The 22,581-nt window shown below is 44.6% G+C and overlaps 1 protein-coding gene across 3 annotated transcripts in view; it reads right to left on the reverse strand.

The window, feature by feature from the left end:
• Positions 1 to 22,581, reverse strand: part of STXBP1 (syntaxin binding protein 1) — an 80,380-nt gene that overhangs the window by 24,507 nt on the left and 33,292 nt on the right. For 2 of the 3 annotated variants that reach the window (XM_055270997.2, XM_055270996.2), the window contains exons 2-9: positions 16,332 to 16,381; positions 13,927 to 14,008; positions 9,298 to 9,374; positions 7,669 to 7,747; positions 6,570 to 6,673; positions 4,431 to 4,579; positions 2,447 to 2,531; positions 1,540 to 1,670 (exon numbers count right to left, since the gene is read on the reverse strand). In XM_055270997.2, coding sequence (XP_055126972.1) covers positions 1,540 to 1,670; positions 2,447 to 2,531; positions 4,431 to 4,579; positions 6,570 to 6,673; positions 7,669 to 7,747; positions 9,298 to 9,374; positions 13,927 to 14,008; positions 16,332 to 16,381 — 757 coding nt within the window. The remainder of the gene's footprint in view (positions 1 to 1,539; positions 1,671 to 2,446; positions 2,532 to 4,430; positions 4,580 to 6,569; positions 6,674 to 7,668; positions 7,748 to 9,297; positions 9,375 to 13,926; positions 14,009 to 16,331; positions 16,382 to 22,581) is intronic. The other variant, XM_055270998.2, reaches the window with a different exon arrangement.

A 22,581-nucleotide genomic window follows, 5' to 3' on the forward strand; every position in this document is an offset into this window, starting at 1 on the left:
CAAGCTCCACCTGAGCTGCCTGGTCCAGGGCATGAAGTCAGGTCATACATGAGTTTAGTTATTTATAGGGGAAAGGCAAAGATCACATCTGTCCCTCTGGAAAGGCACTGGGATGTCATCCTCAATGTGTGGTGCCTAAATAGCTTCCAGCAGCTGCCTGCAGTGGGCCCTCGGCACCAATCACATGAGAAATCGTGAACAGCTGGAGGAAGCACAAATTATAGCTACCAAAAGGGAGAACCGAGATTCACTCATATTTTTAGAATCTTCATTTTGAAACCACTGTCTTTATGATGGATGCTATTAAATGCCATGAGAACAATGTCTGTTCTCATACAGCCTGTTTCTCATACAGTCTGGCTCCATAAAAGGAAAAACTGGTTTTTAGAAACTAAATTTCTGATGATTGTTACCAAGAAAAATGTTTTTTATAAATGAAGAAAACAGCTCCTCTGTGAGGAAAGTTCAGTACGAAACTTCTGTTGATATATTTCATCATCATCATATTTTAGGATCTATAAACAAGAAGTTTCAACTCTGCCTCCAGAGAGGCAGAATCAATAAAACAGAAAAAGAAAAAATTTCAACTCTGAATGAGATACACACATAAACACAAAAATCAGCATATTAACATATCCAAGTAGGCTATGACCTGAGGTGCTGTGAGCTGGGAACCAAAGACCTAAAGTGCTTGTCCTCCCCAAAAAGAGAACAAGTCATGAGTTCCTGCCTAGAAATGCCACATGGATTTGGGGAACTCACAGAAGAACTTACAGGCTAATTTGCAAGGCTGTATCAATGAACCATTTTTCCTAGGGTTAAAAACGCTTTTTTGCTGGGCGCGTTGGCTCACACCTATGATCCCAGCACTTTGGGAGGCTGAGGCGGGCGGATCATGAGGTCAGGAGTTTGAGACCAGGCTGGCCAACATGGTGAAACCCTGTCTCTACTAAAGATACAAAAAATTAGCCGGACATGGTGGTGGGCACCTGTAATCCCAGCTACTCGGGAGGCTGAGGCAGGAGAATTGCTTGAACCAGGGAGGTGGAGGTTGCAGTAAGCTGAGATTGCGCCAAGGCACTCCAGCCTGGGCGACAGGGCGAGACTTCGTCTTAAGAAAACAACAAACAAAAAAACTCTCTTTTTCTGCCAGGTGTGGTAGCTCATGCCTGTAATCTCAGCACTTTGGGAGGCTGAGGCGGGCAGATCACGAGGTCAGGAGTTCGAGACCAGCCTGGCCAGCACAGTGAAATCCCATCTCTACTAAAAAAATACAAAAAATTAGCTGGGCATGGTGGCACACGCCTGTAACCCCACCTACTCGGGAGGCTGAGGCAGGAGAATTGCTTGAACCCAGGAGGCAGAGGTTGCAGTGAGCCGAGATTGTGCCACTGCACTCTCGCCTGGGCGACAGAGCGAGACTCCATCTCAAAACAAACAAACAAACAAACAAACAAAAAAACCCGTTCTTTTTCTAGACATATTTTTGGTTCATGTGCAGAGGCGTGTGCACTCTGGGGTCTGTAACACTATACTTACTTGTATACATCATTTTCGATAGGCAGCAGATCATAACTCATAGCCTGAAAAGTCAATTCGTGGAGCACAGGGGAGCTGGGGTCAAAGCCTCGATCCAGGATCAGGAGCTGGGAGCGTGCCTTGTCTGGGCCCTGGGGGAAAACAGGGAGATGCTTCACAAGCCACCCAGCCAACTCCGGCTTCTCCACCTATCGAACCCCTCTTGTAAAGGAGGGCAGCAAGAAGCAAACTCTGAGGTGCAAAGCTACTAATGCAGCACAGAAGTCTACTGCTAGATGAGATCACCAAAAATATCCTAAAAGACTCCAGTGTTTCTATTTCATAGCAAGCGCACTTAGAGGCAGATATGAAACGCTAGGAGCCGAAGTGAGTTTCTGTAGGAAACTGCCCAAGTTCAACTACAAATGGGGCAACCACCCTCCAGTGTGCCTGGGACTAAGCGGGTTCCCAGGACCTGGGACTTTCAGTTTTAAAATCAAGATGGTGAGGAAACAGCTCTGTATCTTGATTGTAAGATGGTTACATGAATCTATCCATGTGTAAAACTGCACAGGACTGTACACAGAGCATGTGTAAAAGCCAGTGAATGCTGAATGAGCTCTGAAGAGTGTGTCAATGTCGATTTTCTGGTTTGCTATTGTGCTTCTGGGGGTTTCCCAGGACATGGGCCATTCACAGCTGCAACCAGGAAAGCCCTGGCAAACGGAACAAGTTGGTCACCCTGGCCACGCTGAACACATGTAGATTGCCCTGCCCCAGGGGCTTCAGGCATTTTACTGGAGGCCAGTCCCCAGGAAAAGCAGCACTGACACACACTCTGTGGCAACAGAACCAAGCTGTCTCTGGGACTGTCACACAAACACTGCGGTTCTTGGTAAGAGAACCACGTGGTCCAAGCCAGACTTACCTCCCCCATTGTTGGGTCATCAGCTTTATAGGCATCGAGTTTGTCCTGGATTAGCTGAGCCAGCAGGGCATTGTCCTTGTATTCCCTGACAAAGGAGGGGTGACAGAGCATGAACCACCCAGCACCCATGATGGTGCTGGCTGCCCCCGGGAAAGGAAGCCAAGCAGTACAGCGGGGTTAGGGGAGATGTGAGCATTGTCTGTATTCGTGTTTTTACAATGAGAGTATAATTAGAAAGGAAAAGCAACATAAAACACTTAGCTCAGTGCTTGGACCATAAGTAAGTGATTTTCTTATTGCTTTTTTCCAGAATGATCTAAGTGGAAACGGACGTCTTTCCAAGCAGCTTCAGATAAACTGCTGCACTTCCACTGGGGGCCCTGACCAGTCAGTCAACCTTTTGCCACGATCAGGCTCCCAGTCTGACTCCCATGATTCTCACTTCCCTCAGTTCACATTCTCTTGGGTCTTGTTTTGTTTTGTTTGTTGGAGAGTGACATTTCAGCTGGCATGGCCAGAACAATGTGAGAACCTTTGAACCTTTTCCCATGGCTGGGTCTGACAGCACTCCCTGGGCCCCACCTGACCTGACGCTGGGGCGGTGGCTGCCTGCTTCCTGGCCGGTCTCAGTACTGCAGCGGCCCCACTACCAGCCTGAGCTCCCGCCGGTCAGTCAGGAGATGCCACCTAGGTCCCATTTCTGAACTGCCAGCCGGCTTTGTCCATGAGTACCAACAGTGGAGGGAAGCCAGGCACTGGGACAGCAACTAGGAGGCGTTTTTCTATGGCCACAACTTCCAGGAGACAATGAGGTCACAAGATGGGTGAACCCATAATCCGTGGCACCACCAAGCTCTTGGTTACCTCGGCACAATGCCTTGGCAGCCTAAGCCCTTCCTGCCCTACCCCCAACCTGCTGGCAGTTCCGAGTCCACCTCTGCACCCTCTCAGATTCTGTCCTTACCTGTCCACCCCGTTCCCATCACTCCAAGACCAGGCCCTTTGTTCCTCCTGCAGTGGCCTCCTGGTTAGCCACCCCTTCTGGTTTTTCCCTGCCGTGACTCCTGCTCATACTCCAGCCCTCACTCTCCCAGAGCGCTGTGGTCACCCCCATACAAATCCCCCATAGGTTTCCAGTGATAACCACCGAAGGACATAATCCCAAACCTGACATCCGAGACCTCCAGAACTGGCTTCATCCCACGCCACTGCTGTACACATACACTGTGCTGGACTACCCGTCTTCCCCAAATGTGCCCCACATTTTCCCAACTCCAAGTTTTTGTTTATACCAAATGCAAGAGCCAACTGTGCACACAAAATGCTGGCCTCTCTCTCCTCATGAGCTTATCGTCACCTGTGGTCTGCAGATGGGCTTCACCCTTGGCTCAAAGGGCCCTCTCCCTACTGTGGCTGTCCCCAGCACTTGGCCTGTCCTCTCTCGCAGAGTCGAGCCTGCAGGGGTGCATCTCTCATGCACACACACGCTGGAAGGCACATCCCACCCATCCTGCCTGATCATGGGCCGGGTCTTCAGCTTCAAGCACCCCCAGCACTTAGCACACAGCAAGCAAGTGAGGAATGCGTGGCTTGATAAAATCTGAGGAACATGTCCTTTGGAGAATTACTCTCTTTGTATTTTATCTTACTCTGAAACATCTTTAGTAAAGATAGTATTTGTTTTTAAAGATTAGAAAGGGATTAAAAATGGTAGGCAGCCTGAGTTGCGGTTACATAGAGGTTCACATTTTCGTTATTCAATAGTTGATTTATGCTTTTTTCTGCATGTATTATTATATTTCACTACAACATTGAGAAGATAACAAAACCATTGGAAGAATAATTTTAAGTGAGAGATGCTCAAATTCTGATATTCTTGAGACAACTGTCAAAGGAACCTTAAGGCCAGAGGAGGAGTCCAGGCCAGCTCCTCACTTGGGGGACACACGGGATGCTACTCCAGCAGACTGGTGTGCTGCCTTACCCCCGATACCGCACAGCCGGGTACTCCTTCAGGGTGGCACAAAGGGTCGCGATCTGCTCTGCCAGGCGCTCCAGTATAGGATTCTTCATCTGAGCCTTGTGGGGACTGTAGAAGCTTTGGAAAGAGTCAGCAGAGTCCAAGGAATAGACCTGGGGAGGAGAAAAAGTATTAATACATATTGTGAACTATCAGAGTATTCTCCGACCCTGGCAGTGAGTCTACAGAATATGTCCCTGTTTCTTCCACAAATATATGCTGGGTGTCTACCACGTGCCCATGTGCTAAACACTTGGGAACTATTAGTGACCAAAACATCCCTGTCCTCAAGGAGTCTGCAGTCTAGTAGGAGAAAGCAGAAAATAAATATAATGAAAAGCGAATTGTGTGGTCCTGAGAAACTGGCAAGTATACGAGAAAATATCAGAGCAGGGGAGGATGTCCAGGAGGGCTAGACAGGGAGGACACCAGGACTTGCTGAGAAGGTGACGTCTGAGCAAGGGCTTGAAGGTGGGATGTTTATCACCAGCAGGGGACTTCTACATGGAGGGAACAGGTAGTGCCAAGAACCTCGGGCGGGTGTGTGCCTAGGGTGCCTGAAGAACAGTGACAAGGCCAGGAGGAGAGCAGAAGAAGGGATTAGTGTGAGACTACACTGGAAATTCTAAGCTTAGTTTCAATAAATAAGAGACAAGCCAGATACTGTGCTGTGACTGTGGGCAAATAAAGGAGCTATTTATGGATTTAATAATACCTTATCTTCAGTAGTATGTTCTAAGTATTTGTCTTTTCTTTTTTTTTTTTGAGATAGAGTCTTGCTCTGCTGCCCAGGCTGGAGTGCAGTGGCATGATCTCGGCTCACTGTAAGCTCCGCCTCCCGGGCTCATGCCATTCTCCTGCCTCGGCCTCCCAAATAGCTGGGACTATAGGTGCCTGCCACCACGCCCAGCTAATTTTTTTGTATTTTTAGTAGAGATGGAGTTTCACCGTGTTAAACAGGATGGTCTCGATCTCCTGACCTCATGATCCGCCCGTCTCGGCCTCCCAAAGTGCTGAGATTACAGGCATGAACCACCATGCCCAGCCATATTTTTCTTTTCTTTTTCTGTTTCTTTTTTTTTGGAGTGTGCTAGAAGTTGAAGATTCTCTCTTAAACGACTGAGTCTTCCAGTTATCAGTATTCTCTTAAATTCTCATTTATATAAACTACCTTAATCTTAAAAAATGGTATTTAAAAAAGTTTACTTTCTTAAAATTTCTGAAATATAATATTGTTCAATATGCTAAAGCTGGATTTTGTTCTATCCAGGTGGGGATGGAATGCATAGAAGAAAAAAAAAAATTCCTTCCCCTAAGCGGTGACAGGCTTTAGGCCAAGTGAGAAGGAAGCCTGTTTTTAAACGTTCACACTATATCTTACGCATCTCTCCTTCTCTAAGAATAGGTCACTCTCTGGTGTCTCGAAGCTGATCTGTAAAGATCCAATATGCCACAATCATCTTTTAGCTCCATAAAATGCATCAAAGTCCTGTGGTTTTTGTTTCCTTGTCTGGTAAGACAAGACATTTTAACAACTCTTAAAATACCAAGACAAGTTGTGGCTGTTCTCTCACAATCAGTTTCACCTTTATTTGTTTAATAATTTTGTTTGTTTCCAAGGGAGTGCTTTATGGGCCTGGCATTTGGCACTTGAAGTGTTAACAGCTAATGACGAAGGCTGCCATCTGCTCTCTCAGCACATGACAAGCTGAGGTTATCTCCACGTAAAAAACAGTCTCCTTCGCAGCAGATGGGATGCTTCTGCTCCCCACCCTTGCTCTCCTTCCAAGCTCGTTTCTGATTGGCTACTCTGTGGTTATTCAAGGAGTCAGCCAACAGGAGTGAACACTGAGAGCAAGGATGAAATGCACACAAAGAAAGGCACAAGGCTGAAGCAAAGTCAGAAACAACTGGAAAGTAAGATGAGGGCAGGGGCAGGCCCTATGAAATACTATTTCCATTCAGTAAACATCCACTTATAACCTGTCATTTGGCAATTCAGAGCATGGTACCTTCCCTCCCCAACTCTTTAGTAGGTCCCACCCCACCCTCTCAGAATAAGACAGGATGCAGATTTCCTTCGCACCCCCTACTCAGGCTCACCTGGGATTCATACGGGAGAAATGCAATGTTGATTTCCGTCAGAGTTTTGATGACTTTGGCTGCTCGAGATTTTACCAGTTCATTAAACAGGGCATCTGGACAAGCTGTAAGCATGACAAAAGACAGTTGGCTTTCCTGTCCATTTGCTGGTTCATTTAACAGCTGCACATGTACAGTGGGCTCTTATTTTATCAGGATTTTTTTTTTTTTTTTTGATATGGAGTCTCACTCTGTCACCCAGGCTGGAGTGCAATGGCGTGATCTTGCTCACTGCAACCTCCGGCTCCCGGGTTCAAGCAATTCTCCCGCCTCAGCCTCCCAAGTAGCTGGGATTATAGGTACCTCCTGTCATATCCAGCTAATTTTTGTATTTTTGTAGAGACGGGGTTTCACCATGTTGACCAGGTTGGTCTCGAACTCCTGATCTCAAGTGATCCACCCGCCTAGGCCTCCCAAAGTGCTGGGATTATAGGCGTGAGCCACCACACCCGGCCAAAATCATTCTTCTGCTATATCCTTTCTACTTTCTCAGTGGTGAGTGCTGTGGGAGTTTATCCCTAGAGAGAAGATCTCTGGGTGAATTCTTACTGTTTTATACTCTGTAGCTATCCAGGTCAATTCATCTCCCTTTGCTTCTCCACTAGGATCTGAGCATAAAATCTTCACAACATAAGAAAACTAATTATAGGGTAATGATGCAGGTTCTATCTAATACAAAGACTACTGGATTGGAATATCTTTGTAGTTGAAAAATTAATGGAAACATACTATAGTACACAGTGCTAACTGGAAGTCTACATAATGAAATGCCAAGCCTCAGGAAGGTCATTCTCAGCACCAAGCCTGTCAGTCCTGAGAAGAGGTGCTTGTGTGCTATTTTTCAGCAGGAAGGACTGCATGATCTAGTGGGTTTGTATTTGTGTGCACTTATTTTTGTCTCTTATGCAATTTATCTTCTGAAGAGAAACTAGCAGATTGGGACAAGCATGGTAACAACCCATTCCTTCCCTCTTGACCTGCCTTAGTTTTGGCTCAGCCCAGCTGTGCGGAAGTGCTAACCTGCCTGATGGGACTGGGGACAGCTCTTGGTTGTACTCACAGTCAGTGAAGAAGACGTGTGCAGCCCGGTATTTAGCAGTCGGCGGGTCCTTAAAGTCACTGATGAGAGAGTGGACGGACTGTGGACGGGGGGGAAAAAGAGGGACCTGAATCCAATTCTAGAGCCAAATGGGACCTGTATCTGAACTGAGTTAAATCCAATGGCTTCAAGCCATTTGCACAAAATCAGGGGATTTTTGATGCATAATTCTAACACTCATGTTTGGCCACAACCAAGTCCTGAGGACTTAAAATTAGTATTATTTCAGAGTTTAGATGAACAAAGGCCTTCTTAGCCCATTCTGGAATGGCAGTATCAGTTCTTTGGAGCCACTGTAATTAGTTGTTAGGAAGACACCCACAAAAAAAGAAACTGGGCAGAAACCTTCCAGGAGATTCATATTGATGACCTTTTGGCAATTTAATTGCATCTGTAGAAATTCATATGTAAGCCAGTTTTCAAAGTGAAAAAAAGGTGTGAAAATTGGAGGAAATTTATATAGACTAAGACACCTAAGGCTGGCTTGGTGGCTCACGCCTGTAATCCCAACACTTTGGGAGGCCAAGTCAGGTGGATCACTTGAGCTCAGGAGTTTGCCACTAGCCTGGGCAACATAGCAAGATCTCCATCTCTACCAAAAATTAGCTGGGCATGGTGGCATGTGCCTGTAGTCCCAGCTGTTTGGGAGGCTGAGGTGGGAGGATCACTTAAGCCCCGGAGGTCGGGGCTGTAGTGAACTGTGATCACAACACTGCACTCCAGCCTGGGTGATGGAGAGAGATCTGTCTCAAAAAAAAAAACCAAAAAAAAAAAAAAAACCCCAAAAAACAAAAAAGGCTGAGAGTGGTGGCTCACACTTGTAATCCCAGCACTTTGGGAGACCGAGACAGGTGGATCACTTGAGGTCAGGAGTTCGAGACCAGCCTGGCCAATATGGTGAAACCCTGTCTCTACCAAAAATACAAAAATTAGCTGGGTGTGGCAGTGTGGTGGGGGGACCTGTAATCCCAGCTACTTGGGAGGCTGAGGCAGGACAATCTCTTGAACCTAGGAGGCAGAGGTTGCAGTGAGCCAAGATCGTGCCACTGCACTCCAGCCTGGGCAACAGAGCTAGATTCCGTCTCAAAAAAACAAAACAAAACCTATAAAACAAAACAAAACAAAACCTGCCTAAGACAACTATTACCCAGAAGCAAGGAGTTGGACCTTGTTTGGATGGTGATTTGAAGTAACCTCCAAAATTATAAGACAGGTAAATGTGAGTAGTAACTGGATATTGATAAAATAAAATGAAAGCATAAAATACCAAAGTCTGGAGGTGGACTAATTAGACAGAGTGGGTCCTACCTGAAGAGGGAGTGCGAGGGGGAAAACTAGAATGATCCAGGGCCATGGAACACAGGCTCTGGTTTTCTGCACAGCTGCTGTGTTTAAGAACGCTTAATACATTCATCACTTCTCACTGCATAAACACCACCCCCCACCCCACCCCATTGTGGATTGCATGCTTAAACAGAGCAGTGTGTTAAATGCGTGCTTAACCTAGAAATGTCAGACGGTCTGTGCCACATAAATCCCAAGCCAGTCCATCTAACCTTAGCCAGATTCCTCCTCTGGTGGAAGGTTTACCTTCTCGGATGGAGTGATGAGATACACAGCCTCCAGGCTGGGGAGCGGCTCTCTGCGCTTATTGATATCTTCCACAACTAGACAACAAAACAACCCGCAGTGAATAAGAAAACATGATGGGTGACCATAAAACCAGAAGCAATATAGACAGGCTACCTTCAGACTGTTGCAGATAAATATCTACAGCGGGGGACGGGGGGAATCATTCACCCATTCCTTAAGGTTACTACGTTCCTTGGGAGTGAATTTCATGGTCTCAACATGCCCAAAATGTTAGAATCTGAAATCCGGGCTGGGCATGGTGGCTCATGCCTGTAATCCCAACACTTTGGGAGGCTGAGGTGGGACATCACTTGAGGTCAGGAGTTCAAGACCAGCCTGGCCAACATGGTGAAACCTCATCTCTACTAAAAAACTACAAAAATTAGCCAGGCATGTTGGAATGTGCCTATAATTCCAGCTATTCAGGAGGCTGAGGTGGGAGAATCGATTGAACCTGGGAGGTGGAGGTTGCAGTAAGCCAAGATCGTACCACTGCACTCCAGCCTGGGTGACAGAGTGATGAGACTCCATCTCAAAAACAATGACAAAAACAACAACAAAAGAAAATCTGAAATCTTATCACACTAGATAGTTCTCACTCCCCATTTCAGTTTAAGTAAATTCATTGATCTGTTCTGAGAGAAAATGGAAAATGCTATCTAATTCTGTCAAGAATGGGTCCTTTGCCTCTTCTTCAGCTTTGTCTCATCTGCCCTAGATAATCCCAATTCCTTTGGAATTTCCATGTTGGGTTTATTTTTCAACATCTGGACAGTTTCATTGCTCTCCTCTGCATATCAAATGAAGGCATTCCAACCACATTCTCTATACAATATTGCTTCCTTCAATAGTGCAAAGATTAAATGTTCTATTTGGTTAAAACAAACCATAGGCTTTGGTTTGCTTGTTTCCTCTACAGTTATGTCAGGGACTTCACCTGGAAGGAACAGCTTTTGGGAGAATCTTACCAATCACCTAGTAATGCTTAAAATGTGTTATCTACTGTCCTCTGGCATGGAGGGAGCAAGGCAATTATACAGGTGCTATTCTTTCTACGCAGATGATTTAAGCAGATAAAAGCATCACTTTAGAGGATTGTAACATTTATAAAGACTTGGAATATTTATAAAGACTTTCACCTCAAATAATGTTCAAATTAATACCAAAATCCCCAAACATCTACTTTACCAGTGGTTATAGATTTGTTTAATTTCATAGGCCACTAATATTTCCCCCCAAAATGTTTCAGAGCTTCAACATAGGGTTGCTAACTTTTAAATTTTGTTAAGTAAGAACAGTTTTTCTTTCTTTTTTTTTTTTTTTTCTTTTTGAGAGTCTTGCTCTGTTGCCCAGGCTGGAGTGCAGTGGCACGATCTCGGCTCACTGCAACCTCCACCTCCCAGATTCAAGCGATTCTCCCACCTCAGCCTCCTGAGTAGCTGGGACTACAGGCACATGTAACCATGCTCAGCTAATTTTTGTATTTTTAGTAGAGACAGAGTTTCACTCTGTTGGACAGGCTGGTCTCGAATTCCTGACCTTGTGAGCCACCTGCCTCTGCCTCCCAAAGTGCTGGGATTACAGGTGTGAGCCACCATGCCTGGCCGTAAGGCCATTTTTTAAAAACCACTTTTGGGGGTAGGAAAGAGTCTGTGTATAGTGGAGAGCTCTGAATCCCCATCTCCCACAGGAAGTCAATTAATAATATCTAATATCGCTGAATCAAGAGATAATAGAACAAGCATTTATGTAGAAAAATAAAAAAGATGACCAGAATGAAGGGCGAGGTGGCTGCCTCTGGGGTAACAGACCCCGAGGATGGGAGAGGGGAGGACAGGAAGTCACTGCTCTTTTCTTAGATCCTTGTTAGCTCCATTTAGTGTTTTTCTCCTTTACTTTTGTGTTTTTTGTTTGTTTTTGCTTTGATAGATGAAAAAAATAGTTTCGAAAATTCAATGAAGAAAATGACATCATAAACTCAAAATAGGGGCAAGCCTAGTCTTAAAACTGACTTGGGGCAGGGCACGGTAGCTCACACCTGTAATCCCAGCACTTTGGGAAGCCAAGGCGAGCAGATAACTTGGGGCCAGGAGTTAAAGACCAGCTTGGCCAACATGGTGAAACCCTGTCTCTACTAAAAAAAAAAAAAAAAAAAATTGCCCGGCGCCTGCCTGTAATCCCAGCTACTTGGGAGGCTGAGGCATGAGAATTGCCTGAACCCCAGAGGCAGAGTTTGCAGTGAGCCAAGATTGCACCACTATACTCCATCCTGGGCAACAGCGCGAGCCTCTGTCTCAAAAACAAACAACACACTGACTTAGGTCACTAAATGACATAAAAGTCACATAAAAAATTGTGTATGCGTGCCAAGTGCAGTGGCTCGCTCCTGTAATCCCACCTCTTTGGGAGGCCAAGGCAGGTGGATCACTTGAGGTCAGGAGTTCGAGACTAGCCTGGCCAACATGGTGAAACCCTGTCTCTACTAAAAATACAAAAATTAGCCAGCCGTGGTGGCAGGTGCCTGTAATCCCAGCTACTTAGGAGGCTGAGGCAGGATAATCGCTTGAACCCAGGAGGCAGAGGTTGTGGTGAGCTGAGATTGCACCACTGCCCTCCAGCCTGGGAGACAGCAAGACTCTGTCTCAAACAAACAAACAAACAAAAAAACTGTGTTTGCCACTTACAGGACTGTGCTTCTGCTGATAGATACACTGGATCTGTTTTTTAAAAATGAAGGAATCACATCCACGTGCAATCAAAATGAATACAGACACATACCTTATACCTTTTAGAAATGTTAACTCAAAATGGATCAGAGACCTAAATGTAAAATGCGAAATTATAAAACTCCTAGAGGATTACATAAAAGAAAAGCTAGGTGACCTTGGATTTGGCAAAGACTTTTTAGATATGACACCAAAGTGACAATCCATGAAAAAAAGAATTGATAAGCTGGACTTCATTAAAATTAAAAAGTACTGCTCTGTGAAAGATGCCATCAAGAGAATGAAAAGACAAGCCACAGACTGAGGGCAAATATTTCCAAAAGACACATCTGATAAAGAACTGTTATCCAAAATATACAAATATCCCTTAAAATTCAACAATAAGAAAACAAATAACCCAATTAAAAAATGGGCCTAAGACCTTACAGACACTGCACCAAAAAACAATATACAGATGGCAAATAATCAGGTGAAAAGATGCTCCACATCCTAGGTCATCAGGGAAATGCAAATTAAAACAATACCATACCACCACACAGCTAGTAGAATGCTCAAAATTCAGAACACTGACAACTCCAAATGCTGGTAAGGATGTGGAGCAACAGGAACTCTCATTCACTACTGCTGGGAATGCAAAATGGTCAGCCACTTTGAAAAATGGTTTGGCAGTATCTTAAAAAACTAAACATACGTACCATGTGATCCAGCAATCCTGCTCCTTGTTATTTACCAAAAGTTATAGCACACATTCCAAAGCGTGAATAAAACATAAACATACAAATAACTATAAGGCAAATGTCTAAATAAGCACCACCCCAGTTAAGAAACAAAACCCAATCAGCACCACAAAAGTGCCCTGGCTCCAGCTCACATTCCCCTGTCAACACGATTTCCTCTCTTCCCTGCAAACAGAATCATTATCCTCCCTGGAATGGTGAGCTCTTCTCTTGAGGTTTTACCCCCTGCATCTGCATTTTAAAACAACACAGCTGAGCTCTGCAGTCTGAACTCTGTGGAATGAAGGCTCACTATCAGTGGTCTTCTGTGTCTTGCTGTCTTTGCTCACCGTTGTTTATCAGATGCATTCATGTTACTGTGAGCGCTCAGGGCTCGCCCATTTTCATCCCTGTAGAGTATTCTGCTGTGTAACTGCACGCAACTGATTCAACCATTCTACACTTGATGGACGTTTTGGTTGTTTTCCACTTGGGGAATCTATGAGCAACACTGCACATGTATTCCCGCACATATATCCTGGGCCCACATACCTGAGGTTGTCTAGGACACACACCTGACCACAGACTTGCTGGCTCACAGGACATGCATACCTTCAACTTTACTAGACACTGCCAAGTGGTTTTCAAAGGGGCTACACCAGCAGACATTCCATCACGTAGGAGTTTCCATTTTTCTACCTCCTCGCCGTCACTTGGCATTATCAGAGATTAAATATTGTAATATTTTGAATCTATATCAGCATCTCACTCTGGTTTGAATTGCATTTCCCTGACCACTAATGACAGTGGACAATTTTCATAGACTCATTGGCCATTTGGATTTCTTCTTTTGTTAAGTGCCTGCTCAGAACTTTTTTCTATTGGGTGGGCTGCCTTTTCTTTCTTGATTTAACCTTTCTTTTGGCATTCCTTTATCAGACATTGAATGAGCATCTAGCCCTGGATTTGGTGCTGGGGATTCAGTGATGAACAAGATAGCCTTGGGCCTCTCAGGAGCTTCCGGTCCTAGCACACAGGTTGCTGGAAGAATCTAAAATTGAAGGAGATAATAATGAATAGGAAAGAGCTAAGCCTGCCACAGAGAGAAGGCTCCAGCACTGCTCAAGTGCAGAGAGCATGCTCACTCGTTATGCCCTCGGTCATGATGTCTGTCATCTTGCAGCAGGAGGACAGCATCCTCATGCTTAACTGATCCACCACCAGCACCTGCAAGGAAAGAGAACAGCATATGGGCTGCATGGCATCTGCTGTGATTCTCACTCAGCTTACCACATCAGACTCCAAAAGGAGCTCCGGAAGTACAGAATACAGAAGAAACCATATTTCCTATGGACCAGAAGCCCACGGGGATACACGCTCGCTTGTACCTCCCATACTCTAACCTAACCTTCTAGGAGTTAGAGTTTCCTCTCACTGATGTAATTTTATAAACTTAAAAAAAAATAGTTCTGGCCGGGCGTGGTGGCTCACGCCTGTAATCCCAGCACTTTGGGAGGCCGAGGCGGGCGGATCACGAGGTCAGGAGATCGAGACCATCCTGGCTAACACAGTGAAACCACGTCTCTACTAAAAATACAAAAAATTAGCGGGCGAGGTGGCGGGTGCCTGTAGTCCCAGCTACTCGGGAGGCTGAGGCAGGAGAATGGCGTGAACCCCGGGGGGCGGAGCCTGCAGTGAGCTGAGATTGCGTCACTGCACTCCAGCCTGGGCGACAGCGAGACTCTGTCTCAAAAAAAAAAAAAAAAAAAAAATAGTTTTTATTTCCCATGATAAAGTAAATACCCATTTAAAAAAGGAAAACAATCAGTCGGGCATGGTGGCTCATGCCTGTAATCCCAACACTTTGGGAGGCTGAGGTGGGTGGATCACTTGAGGTCAGGAGTTCGAGACCAGCCTGGCCAACATGGTGAAACCCCACCTCTACAAAAATTAGCCAGGTGTGGTGGCTCACACCTGTAATCCCAGCTACTTGAGAGGCTGAGGCAGGAGAATGTTTGAACCCAGGAAGCGGAGGTTGCAGTGAGCCGAGATTGCGCCATTGCACTCCAGCCTGGGCAACAGCAAGACTCCATCTCAAAAAATAATAATAATAAATAATAAATAAATAAAGGAAAATATCATCTATAGCTCCAACATTCAGAGATAATCATATTAGTGAGTACTTTTTCACGGCATGCACTTGTGTTTAAGGGGAGAGTGAACACTAGCGCCTGCACATGTGGTCTGGCATGTGGGGACTTGATGAAAGGCATCATCAGAACTGTGCCACTAACACACATGTCAGCTGGGACATAGTGTACCTTAGTCTAGGCTGGAAGAACAAGAATGTTCCAGTCCTGGCCTAAAAGCTTCAGACCTGTAACTCTTCAGCTCACCTTTCTTATCTTCATTCAGCCCACAGTGGAGAGGAAGCTGGCAGTTAAAACAAGGCTATTTATCCTCCCTTTTTATAATGTTATAAACTGAGAAGGGAGCAACAGGAGGAAGACACATCAGGGCAGATAGTGTGGATGAGAAAGCTTTCTGCTGCAGTACAGGGGCCAATTAGTTTTTATTATACAAGGCAGCTTCCTCAAGATTAGTTTAAAATTCACACGTCTACAAGCCCCTCAACTGATGGGAAGGGTAAGTGAGAAAGGTATGCTAAAGAGTTCCCACTGCACAGCCTCCCCTTCTGGGTGGTGAGGACAGATGTGCTGGTTAAAACAAAGGCCCCGGGTGAGACTTCAAAATCCTCCTGTACTAATCAGCTCTGTTGTTCCTAGGCCCAATGCACTTGAAACTGCATGGGCTTTGACTGCAGGAAAACTTGAGGGCAAGAAAGGTTGGTATAAATTCTTCAGCAACATGCAGAAAAAATAAGTAAAACTGCACACTCTTCTGGCCAGTATAATTCTCAGCCTCAGACAACCAAGTAGTCCTTAAAATGCTGACTTCATGCATAGGGGGCAGCAGTTTCCACTCCTGTACCACCCACTCCAGGAGCCCGGCCCACTCTCAGTTTGATTGGCTTAAATACTTGTTTCAAGTACACTATAGTTTCCAGCACTACTGTCAATGTTACGTGATTAAACGAGCTTACTATTTTTGTCTTATGTAGTTACAGTTCAATGAGGATAGACCAGATGAGGGCTTTGAGCCCAGACTGTACACGGACTCCATGGAGATGCTTTATGACCACAAAGGGGCAAGAAGGCCTCTTCTTCCTCTCCCAGAGCCAGCAGAATTATACCTCTTCTGCTTTATCTAACGGGTTCCAGGTAATATTTTGTTTGAACAAAAGAGTTCCACTGCTAACTGCCTGACCAGGTAGTCTTTAAGATAAGCTTTATGACAAACAGACTTCTTAACCAAGACCATATGAAATGTGAGGCAGAGCAGATCACCTTTCTCCAATCCAGACGCATTCTGTACTCTCTAGACACAGCAAAAGCCCTCATTCCTGCCTACAACTTTCCTCCAACTCCAACCCCTTCTGATTTTTCCATGTGAACTCACCTTAAGCCCATTAACTGTACTTTCTACTCACCTTCCATTCCCCCTTCTTCTTGACCTTCTTTATCACGTCATGCATAATCTCTAAAAAAGGAGAAAGAGAGAAAGAGAGAGAGGAAATTAATGTAATATCAAAGACTTACACACCTCTCTGTTAGATAAGGTCATTTCCCACCTTAGGCTTTGTGTTTCTGAATCATGCAATTCACCAACTGGTTTACTGAGCCATAATCAACCCACCATAAAAATAGTTCTCAGCTGGGCACAGTGGCTCGCACCTGTAATTGGTGCTAGGGATTCAGTGATGAACAAGATAGCACTTTGGGAGGCTGAGGCGGGCAGATCACCTGAGGTCAGGAGTTCGAGACCAGCTTGGCCAACATGGGGAAACCACATCTATACTAAAAATACAAAAATTAGCCAGGCATGGTGACGCATGCCTGTAATCCCAGCTACTCAGGAGGTTGAGGTTGCAGTGAGCCGAGATCACACCATTGCACTTCAGCCTGGGCGACAAAGCAAGACTCCATCTCAAAAATTAAAAAAAAAAAAAAAAGTTCTCTTCCTGTCTCCTTAATTCAGTGGTTTTCAAACTTTTTGGTCTTGTAACTTCTTTACACTCTTAATTATCGTATTGGAAACTAAACTGAGAAATTTTTAACAATATTAATTCATTTAAGATAATAAACTTGTTATATTAATTGCATTTTAATGAAAAATAAATATATTTGTCATAATAAAACATTTTTAGGGAGACAGCTGGCATTGTTTTACATTTCTGCAACCCTCCTTAATGTCTGGCCTCATAGACATTCTCTTGTCTACTTCTGGCTTCTCCCATCTGCTTCTGCAGCCAGTATATCCTGAAACGTATAACATCTGGGAACTTTGCTATGCCCCGTGAGAGAATGAGAATGAAAAGGCAAACCACATCTTGGTCTTAGTATGAAGATAGTTTTGACCTCATGAACCCCCAAAAGGGCTCAGATTTGAGAACCACTGCCTAAAGTTAAGTGGGTAAAAGGCTGTGACAATGCCTCAGGCCACATGAGCCCTCCTCAAGCTCTAAAAACAGATGTGAGGAGCAGTTGTGAAATGTTCCCAACTCTGAGCACATCTCCGGAGCACTCTTATCCCCAAATCACCATTTTAATGAGCCCCGTTATCTAGAACACCACAGACACACACACACACACACACACACACACACACACACCTGACCAGCTGTGAAGGCTCCATAGGAAAGTCCACTCTTGCTACTCTGTAAACCTGAATAACACACGCCTGGAGCTACTTGAAGGGCAAGAGCTGTTGTCAGTAAGTATGCTTCAGACAGTTAGACAATTCTCTAGGGCTGGATGGTTCCTAAATCTGCTTTTGACTATCTTCAGTAATCACTGAATCACAGTAATCGCACACACACACACACACACACACACACACAGCAGTAAACTTGGAAAACACAGAAAAGTATAAAGGAAAAATTCTGGCCAGGCACAGTGGCTCACACCTGTAATCCCAGCACTTTGGGAGGCCAAGGCGGGTGGATCACCTAAAGTCAGGAGTTCGAGACCAGCCTGATCAATACGGTGAAACCTCATTTCTACTAAAAATACAAAAATTAGTTGGGCATGGTGGTGTGCACCTGTAATCCCATCTACTCAGAAGGCTGAGGCAGGAGAATTGCTTGAACCCGGGAGGTGAAGGTTGCAGTGAGCCAAGATTACACCACTGCACTCCAGCCTGGGCAACAGACCCAGAGCCAGACTCCATCTCAAAAAAAAAAAAAAAAAAGAAAAGAAAAAATTCCATGTATTACTCGTGTGCTTAAAAAACAATCAGGCCAGGCGCGGTGGCTCACACCTGTAATCCCAGCACTTTGGGAGGCCGAGGTGGGTGAATCACAAGGTCAGGAAATCGAGACCATCCTGGCCAACATGGTGAAACCCGGTCTCTACTAAAAATACAAAGATTAGCTGGGCGTGGTGGTGCATGCCTGTAATCCCAGCTACTTGGGAGGGTGAGGCAGGACAGTCACTTGAACCAGGGAGTCGGAGGTTGCAATGAGCCAAGATCGTGCCACTGCCTCCAGCCTGGTGACAGAGCAAGATTCTGTCTTAAAATAAAAAAGATAACGGCCGGGCAAGGTGGCTCACGCCTGTAATCCCAGCACTTTGGGAGGCCAAGGCGGGCAGATCATGAGGTCAGGAGATCGAGACCATCCTGGTTAACACGGTGAAACCCTGTCTCTACTAAAAATACAGAAAATTAGCTGGGCATGGTGGCGGGTGCCTATAGTCCCAGCTACTCAGGAGGCTGAGGCAGGAGAATGGCATGAACCCGGGAGGCGGAGCTTGCAGTGAGCTGAGATCGCACCACTGCATTCCAGCCTGGAGGACAGAGTGAGACTCAAATAAAAATACAAAAAAATTAGCCAGATATGGTGGTGCGCACCTGTAATCCCAGATACTCAGGAGGCTGAGGCACGAGAATCGCTTGTACCCAGGAGGCAGAGGTTGCAGTGAGCCAAGATCTAGCCACTGCACTCAAGCCTGGATGACAGAGTGAGACTTCGTCTCAAAAAAAAAAAATAGAAAAGAAAAATTATCTGTAATAATGTCAATTTGAAATGCATAATTAACATTTTAGTTTATTTCATACTAGCTTTTTCTATGCACTTTTACATAGTTAAGATCATGTTGGCCACGTGTGGTGGCTCATGCCTGTAATCCCAGCATTTTGGGAGGCCAAGGCAGGCAAATCACTTGAGCCCAGGAGTCCGAGACCAGGTTGGACAACATGGTGAAACCCCATCTCTACAAAAAAATACAAAAATTAGCCAGTCATGGTGGCATACACCTGTAGTCCTAGCTACTCAGGAGGCTGAGGTAGTGGGACTGCTTGAGCAAGAGGCAAAGTTGCAGTAACCCAAGATCACACCACTGTACTCCAGCCTGGGTGACAGAGGGAGACTCTGACTCAAAAAAAAAAAAAAAATCATGCTGTAGATATATAATTTTATATTATGCTTTTTTCACTAAATGTACTTATTTCATCCATTTTAATAAAAACGCTTCCTAGGATTTTAAGGCCTGAATAACTGTCCATGGTCAACAATATTCCCAATAGCCATTTAGATTACTTTGCATGTTTCAGTGTAGTGAAAAACTGGAAACCAATATATCCACAATAGGGCAGTGGTTAACTTAATTAGGTTACATTTGTACAATGGAATACTGTGAACCCATTGGAAATAAGAATATGGGAAAATATGTACTCATTCATTCAGGCTTTCACTCAATAAGCATTTGTTGAGTAACCACTACTTGCCAGCCATTGTGCTAAGCCCTGGGAATGAACAAGATACTATGCTGCTCAGCTCCTGTGGAGCTGCCACTCTAGGGAAGGAGGGAGCCACTAACTGAAAAGAGCAATTGCATCTTCTCATAAGTCCTCCAAATTAAATAAATAAGATGCTATGATTTTTAAAAAGGGTGTGGGCAGACTACTTAAATAGGGGGTCAGGCAAGGCCACTCTAAGCAAGTTGGACCCGACAAGGAAGAAGTCAGCCAAGAACTAGGAAAAGGAGAAGGAACAGTACAAAGTCTTGTGGAAAAAGGAAAATGAGATTGACATTTTTCTGGGAACTGAAGATGATATACGCTGAGGTTGGAGGCCAGATCATACAGAGCCTCGTGGTCTTTGATAAGGAGTATGATTTTATCTGAAAGGCATTGGAAAGCCATGGAAGGTAAGGATGTAATCTGATGTGCTACAGAGAGACAAGAAGCAGGGGACAAGAACAGAAGCAGGGAGTAGAGTCAGGAGGCCTTTCCAACAGTCCAGGCATGACAGTGGCAGAGGAGATGGTGAGAAGTGGGCAGATTGGATATACACTGTGGAGGTAAAACCAACAGGGCTAGCTGATACACTGGATGTGGCAGAAAAGAAAAGAAACATAGCTAACTCCCAGATTTTTGGTTTAAGCCAAGAAATTGATGTAGAGACATTCAGAGAGTTTCAGAGGAAGGAGAACTGGTCTGTAGGAGAACATCAGAAGTTCTATTTTAGTTGTTTTAAGATTGAGATGGCTAAGACACATTCAAGGGAAGACGCTGAATAGGTAGCTAGAGTTAGCTCTTGGGCTTGGAAGCACAGCCTCAGCTGGAGTGAAACACTGGGGACTTATCAAATAGAGGCAGGAGGGAAGCCTGCAGAAAATGACTCTGACAGGAGCAGTGAGATGGATGGACATGGTCTTTGTGGACCTTGACAAGCGTTTCAGTGAAATAATAAGAATGAAGCCAGACTAAAATGGGAGAGGAGGAAGATAAGACAGACAACAACTCTTAAGAAGATTTGCTTTGGCCAGGCCTGGTGGCTCACACCTATAATCCCAGCACTTAGGGAGGCCAAGGCGGGTGGATCACGAGGTCAGGAGTTCGAGACCAACCTGACCAACATTGTGAAACCCTGTCTTTACCAAAAATACAAAAATTAGGTGGCGGGCCTGTAGTCCCAGCTACTCTGGAGGCTGAGGCAGTAGAATCGCTTGAACCCGGGAGGCAGAGGTTGCAGTAAGCCAATTCTCGCCACTGCACTCCAGCCTGTGTGACAGAGCAAGACTCTGTCTCAAAAAAACAAAAAACAAAAACAAAAAACAAAAATTGGCTGGGCATGGTGCCGCGTGCCTGTAATCCCAGCTACTCAGGAAGCTGAGGCAGGAGAATCACCTGAACCTGGGAGGTGGAGGTTGCAGTAAGCCGAGATCGTGCCACTGCACTCCAGCCTGGGCGACAAAAAAAAAAAGGAGTTTTGCTTTAAAAGGTAGCAGAGGAAAGGCATGAAAACTAACAGGGTAGACAAAGACATGGATGCAAGGGTAGGATTTGTTTGTTTTTAAAGATGTGAAAGATTATAGCATTTTTAATGAGGTTGGCAATAAGTCAAAAGGGAAGGGGAGACTGACGACGCAGGAGAGAGGATGGAGCAATGAAAGACTGAGGTCCCTGAGGAAGAGGAAGGAGTTGGAGCAGAGATACAAGAGGAAAGCTTGACCTGAGACAGGAGGCATCCTGTGTGAAGGAGAGGAAAGCCACAGATGGGCTTGGAGAAACGGTGGCAGAGGTGAGGGGTTTCCTTATTGGAGATAAAGTAATTGGCTAAGAGTGGGGAAGGGGTGTTATATATGGAAGCTTTGAAGAAAGAAGGTATCACATATCTTCCCAGAGATTGGGAAAGTCAATTTACTATGGAAATGTTTTAGCATTTACAGACAGTACTAAGGACTAATTTGACGGTCATGACTATGCATTTAAAGTTAAACCAGGCAGCTTAGTAATGTTTCTTCCCAATAATGTTTGGCTGTCCAGGTGCAAGAAAGGAAGGCTGGTTTCAACTAAGGTTAGAGTTTTCATATATGAGCACAAACGAGGAAGAAAATGCTCAAAATATATGGCTAAGGGTGAAAAAATGCATGCTACAACTATTTTTAAAGCAGATATGCATAGGAAAATTAGAAAAACTCATACCAAAGCTTATTTTTGTGCAATAAAGTTACAATTAATCTTTACTTGCCAATTTGTGCCTTCCAATGTTGTCCCAAGCTTTCTGCATAAGAAAAATGCTCTCAAAATAATGTGTCAGTGACCATCTTTGTGGCCAGGGCTTTTCTTAGCACAAATTATTCTGTTAGGGTAGCTTTCTGAGTATGGAATAAATTGGTAAAACATCTAAATGTTCTGGGCTCCTGATAAACTCTGCTGAATTACTTTCCAAAATTATGTCTCCCACCCTCACCAGTACTATGTGGCTCTCCAAATTAACATACTAACTGATAAGATATCTTGAGGTTTACTTATTTTAATCTTTGCCACAATGATAGCACAAAACAGTATATTTCACTCTTTATTTGAATGTATCATATTATTGAGGATGAATATATTTTCTTGCCACTAAAAATTAATATAAATTCACTGAAAAAAAATTACGCTTAAGTTGCCTTTTGATAGGGAAAGGCAGAGATATAATCAAAAAATAAAACCAAGTACTACAAGTGTTAAAAGACACATATAAATTACCACTGCAGCTGCCACCATTCCTAGGAAGTTATTTCCTTTCCAAAGTTCTCAGGGCATATATTTGTCCTGGGTATTGTTAACAGCCAATTCTAATCCTGCCCTACATTTTTCTAATCCAATACCGAAAAGGAAACAAGGATTAGAGCTCAGTTTAGCATTAAGAATCAAGTAGCTTGGGCTACCTCCTCACAATCCCTGGCAAT

This window comes from Symphalangus syndactylus, chromosome 3 (genome assembly GCF_028878055.3).
Source record: "Symphalangus syndactylus isolate Jambi chromosome 3, NHGRI_mSymSyn1-v2.1_pri, whole genome shotgun sequence".
Classification (NCBI taxonomy): domain Eukaryota; kingdom Metazoa; phylum Chordata; class Mammalia; order Primates; family Hylobatidae; genus Symphalangus; species Symphalangus syndactylus.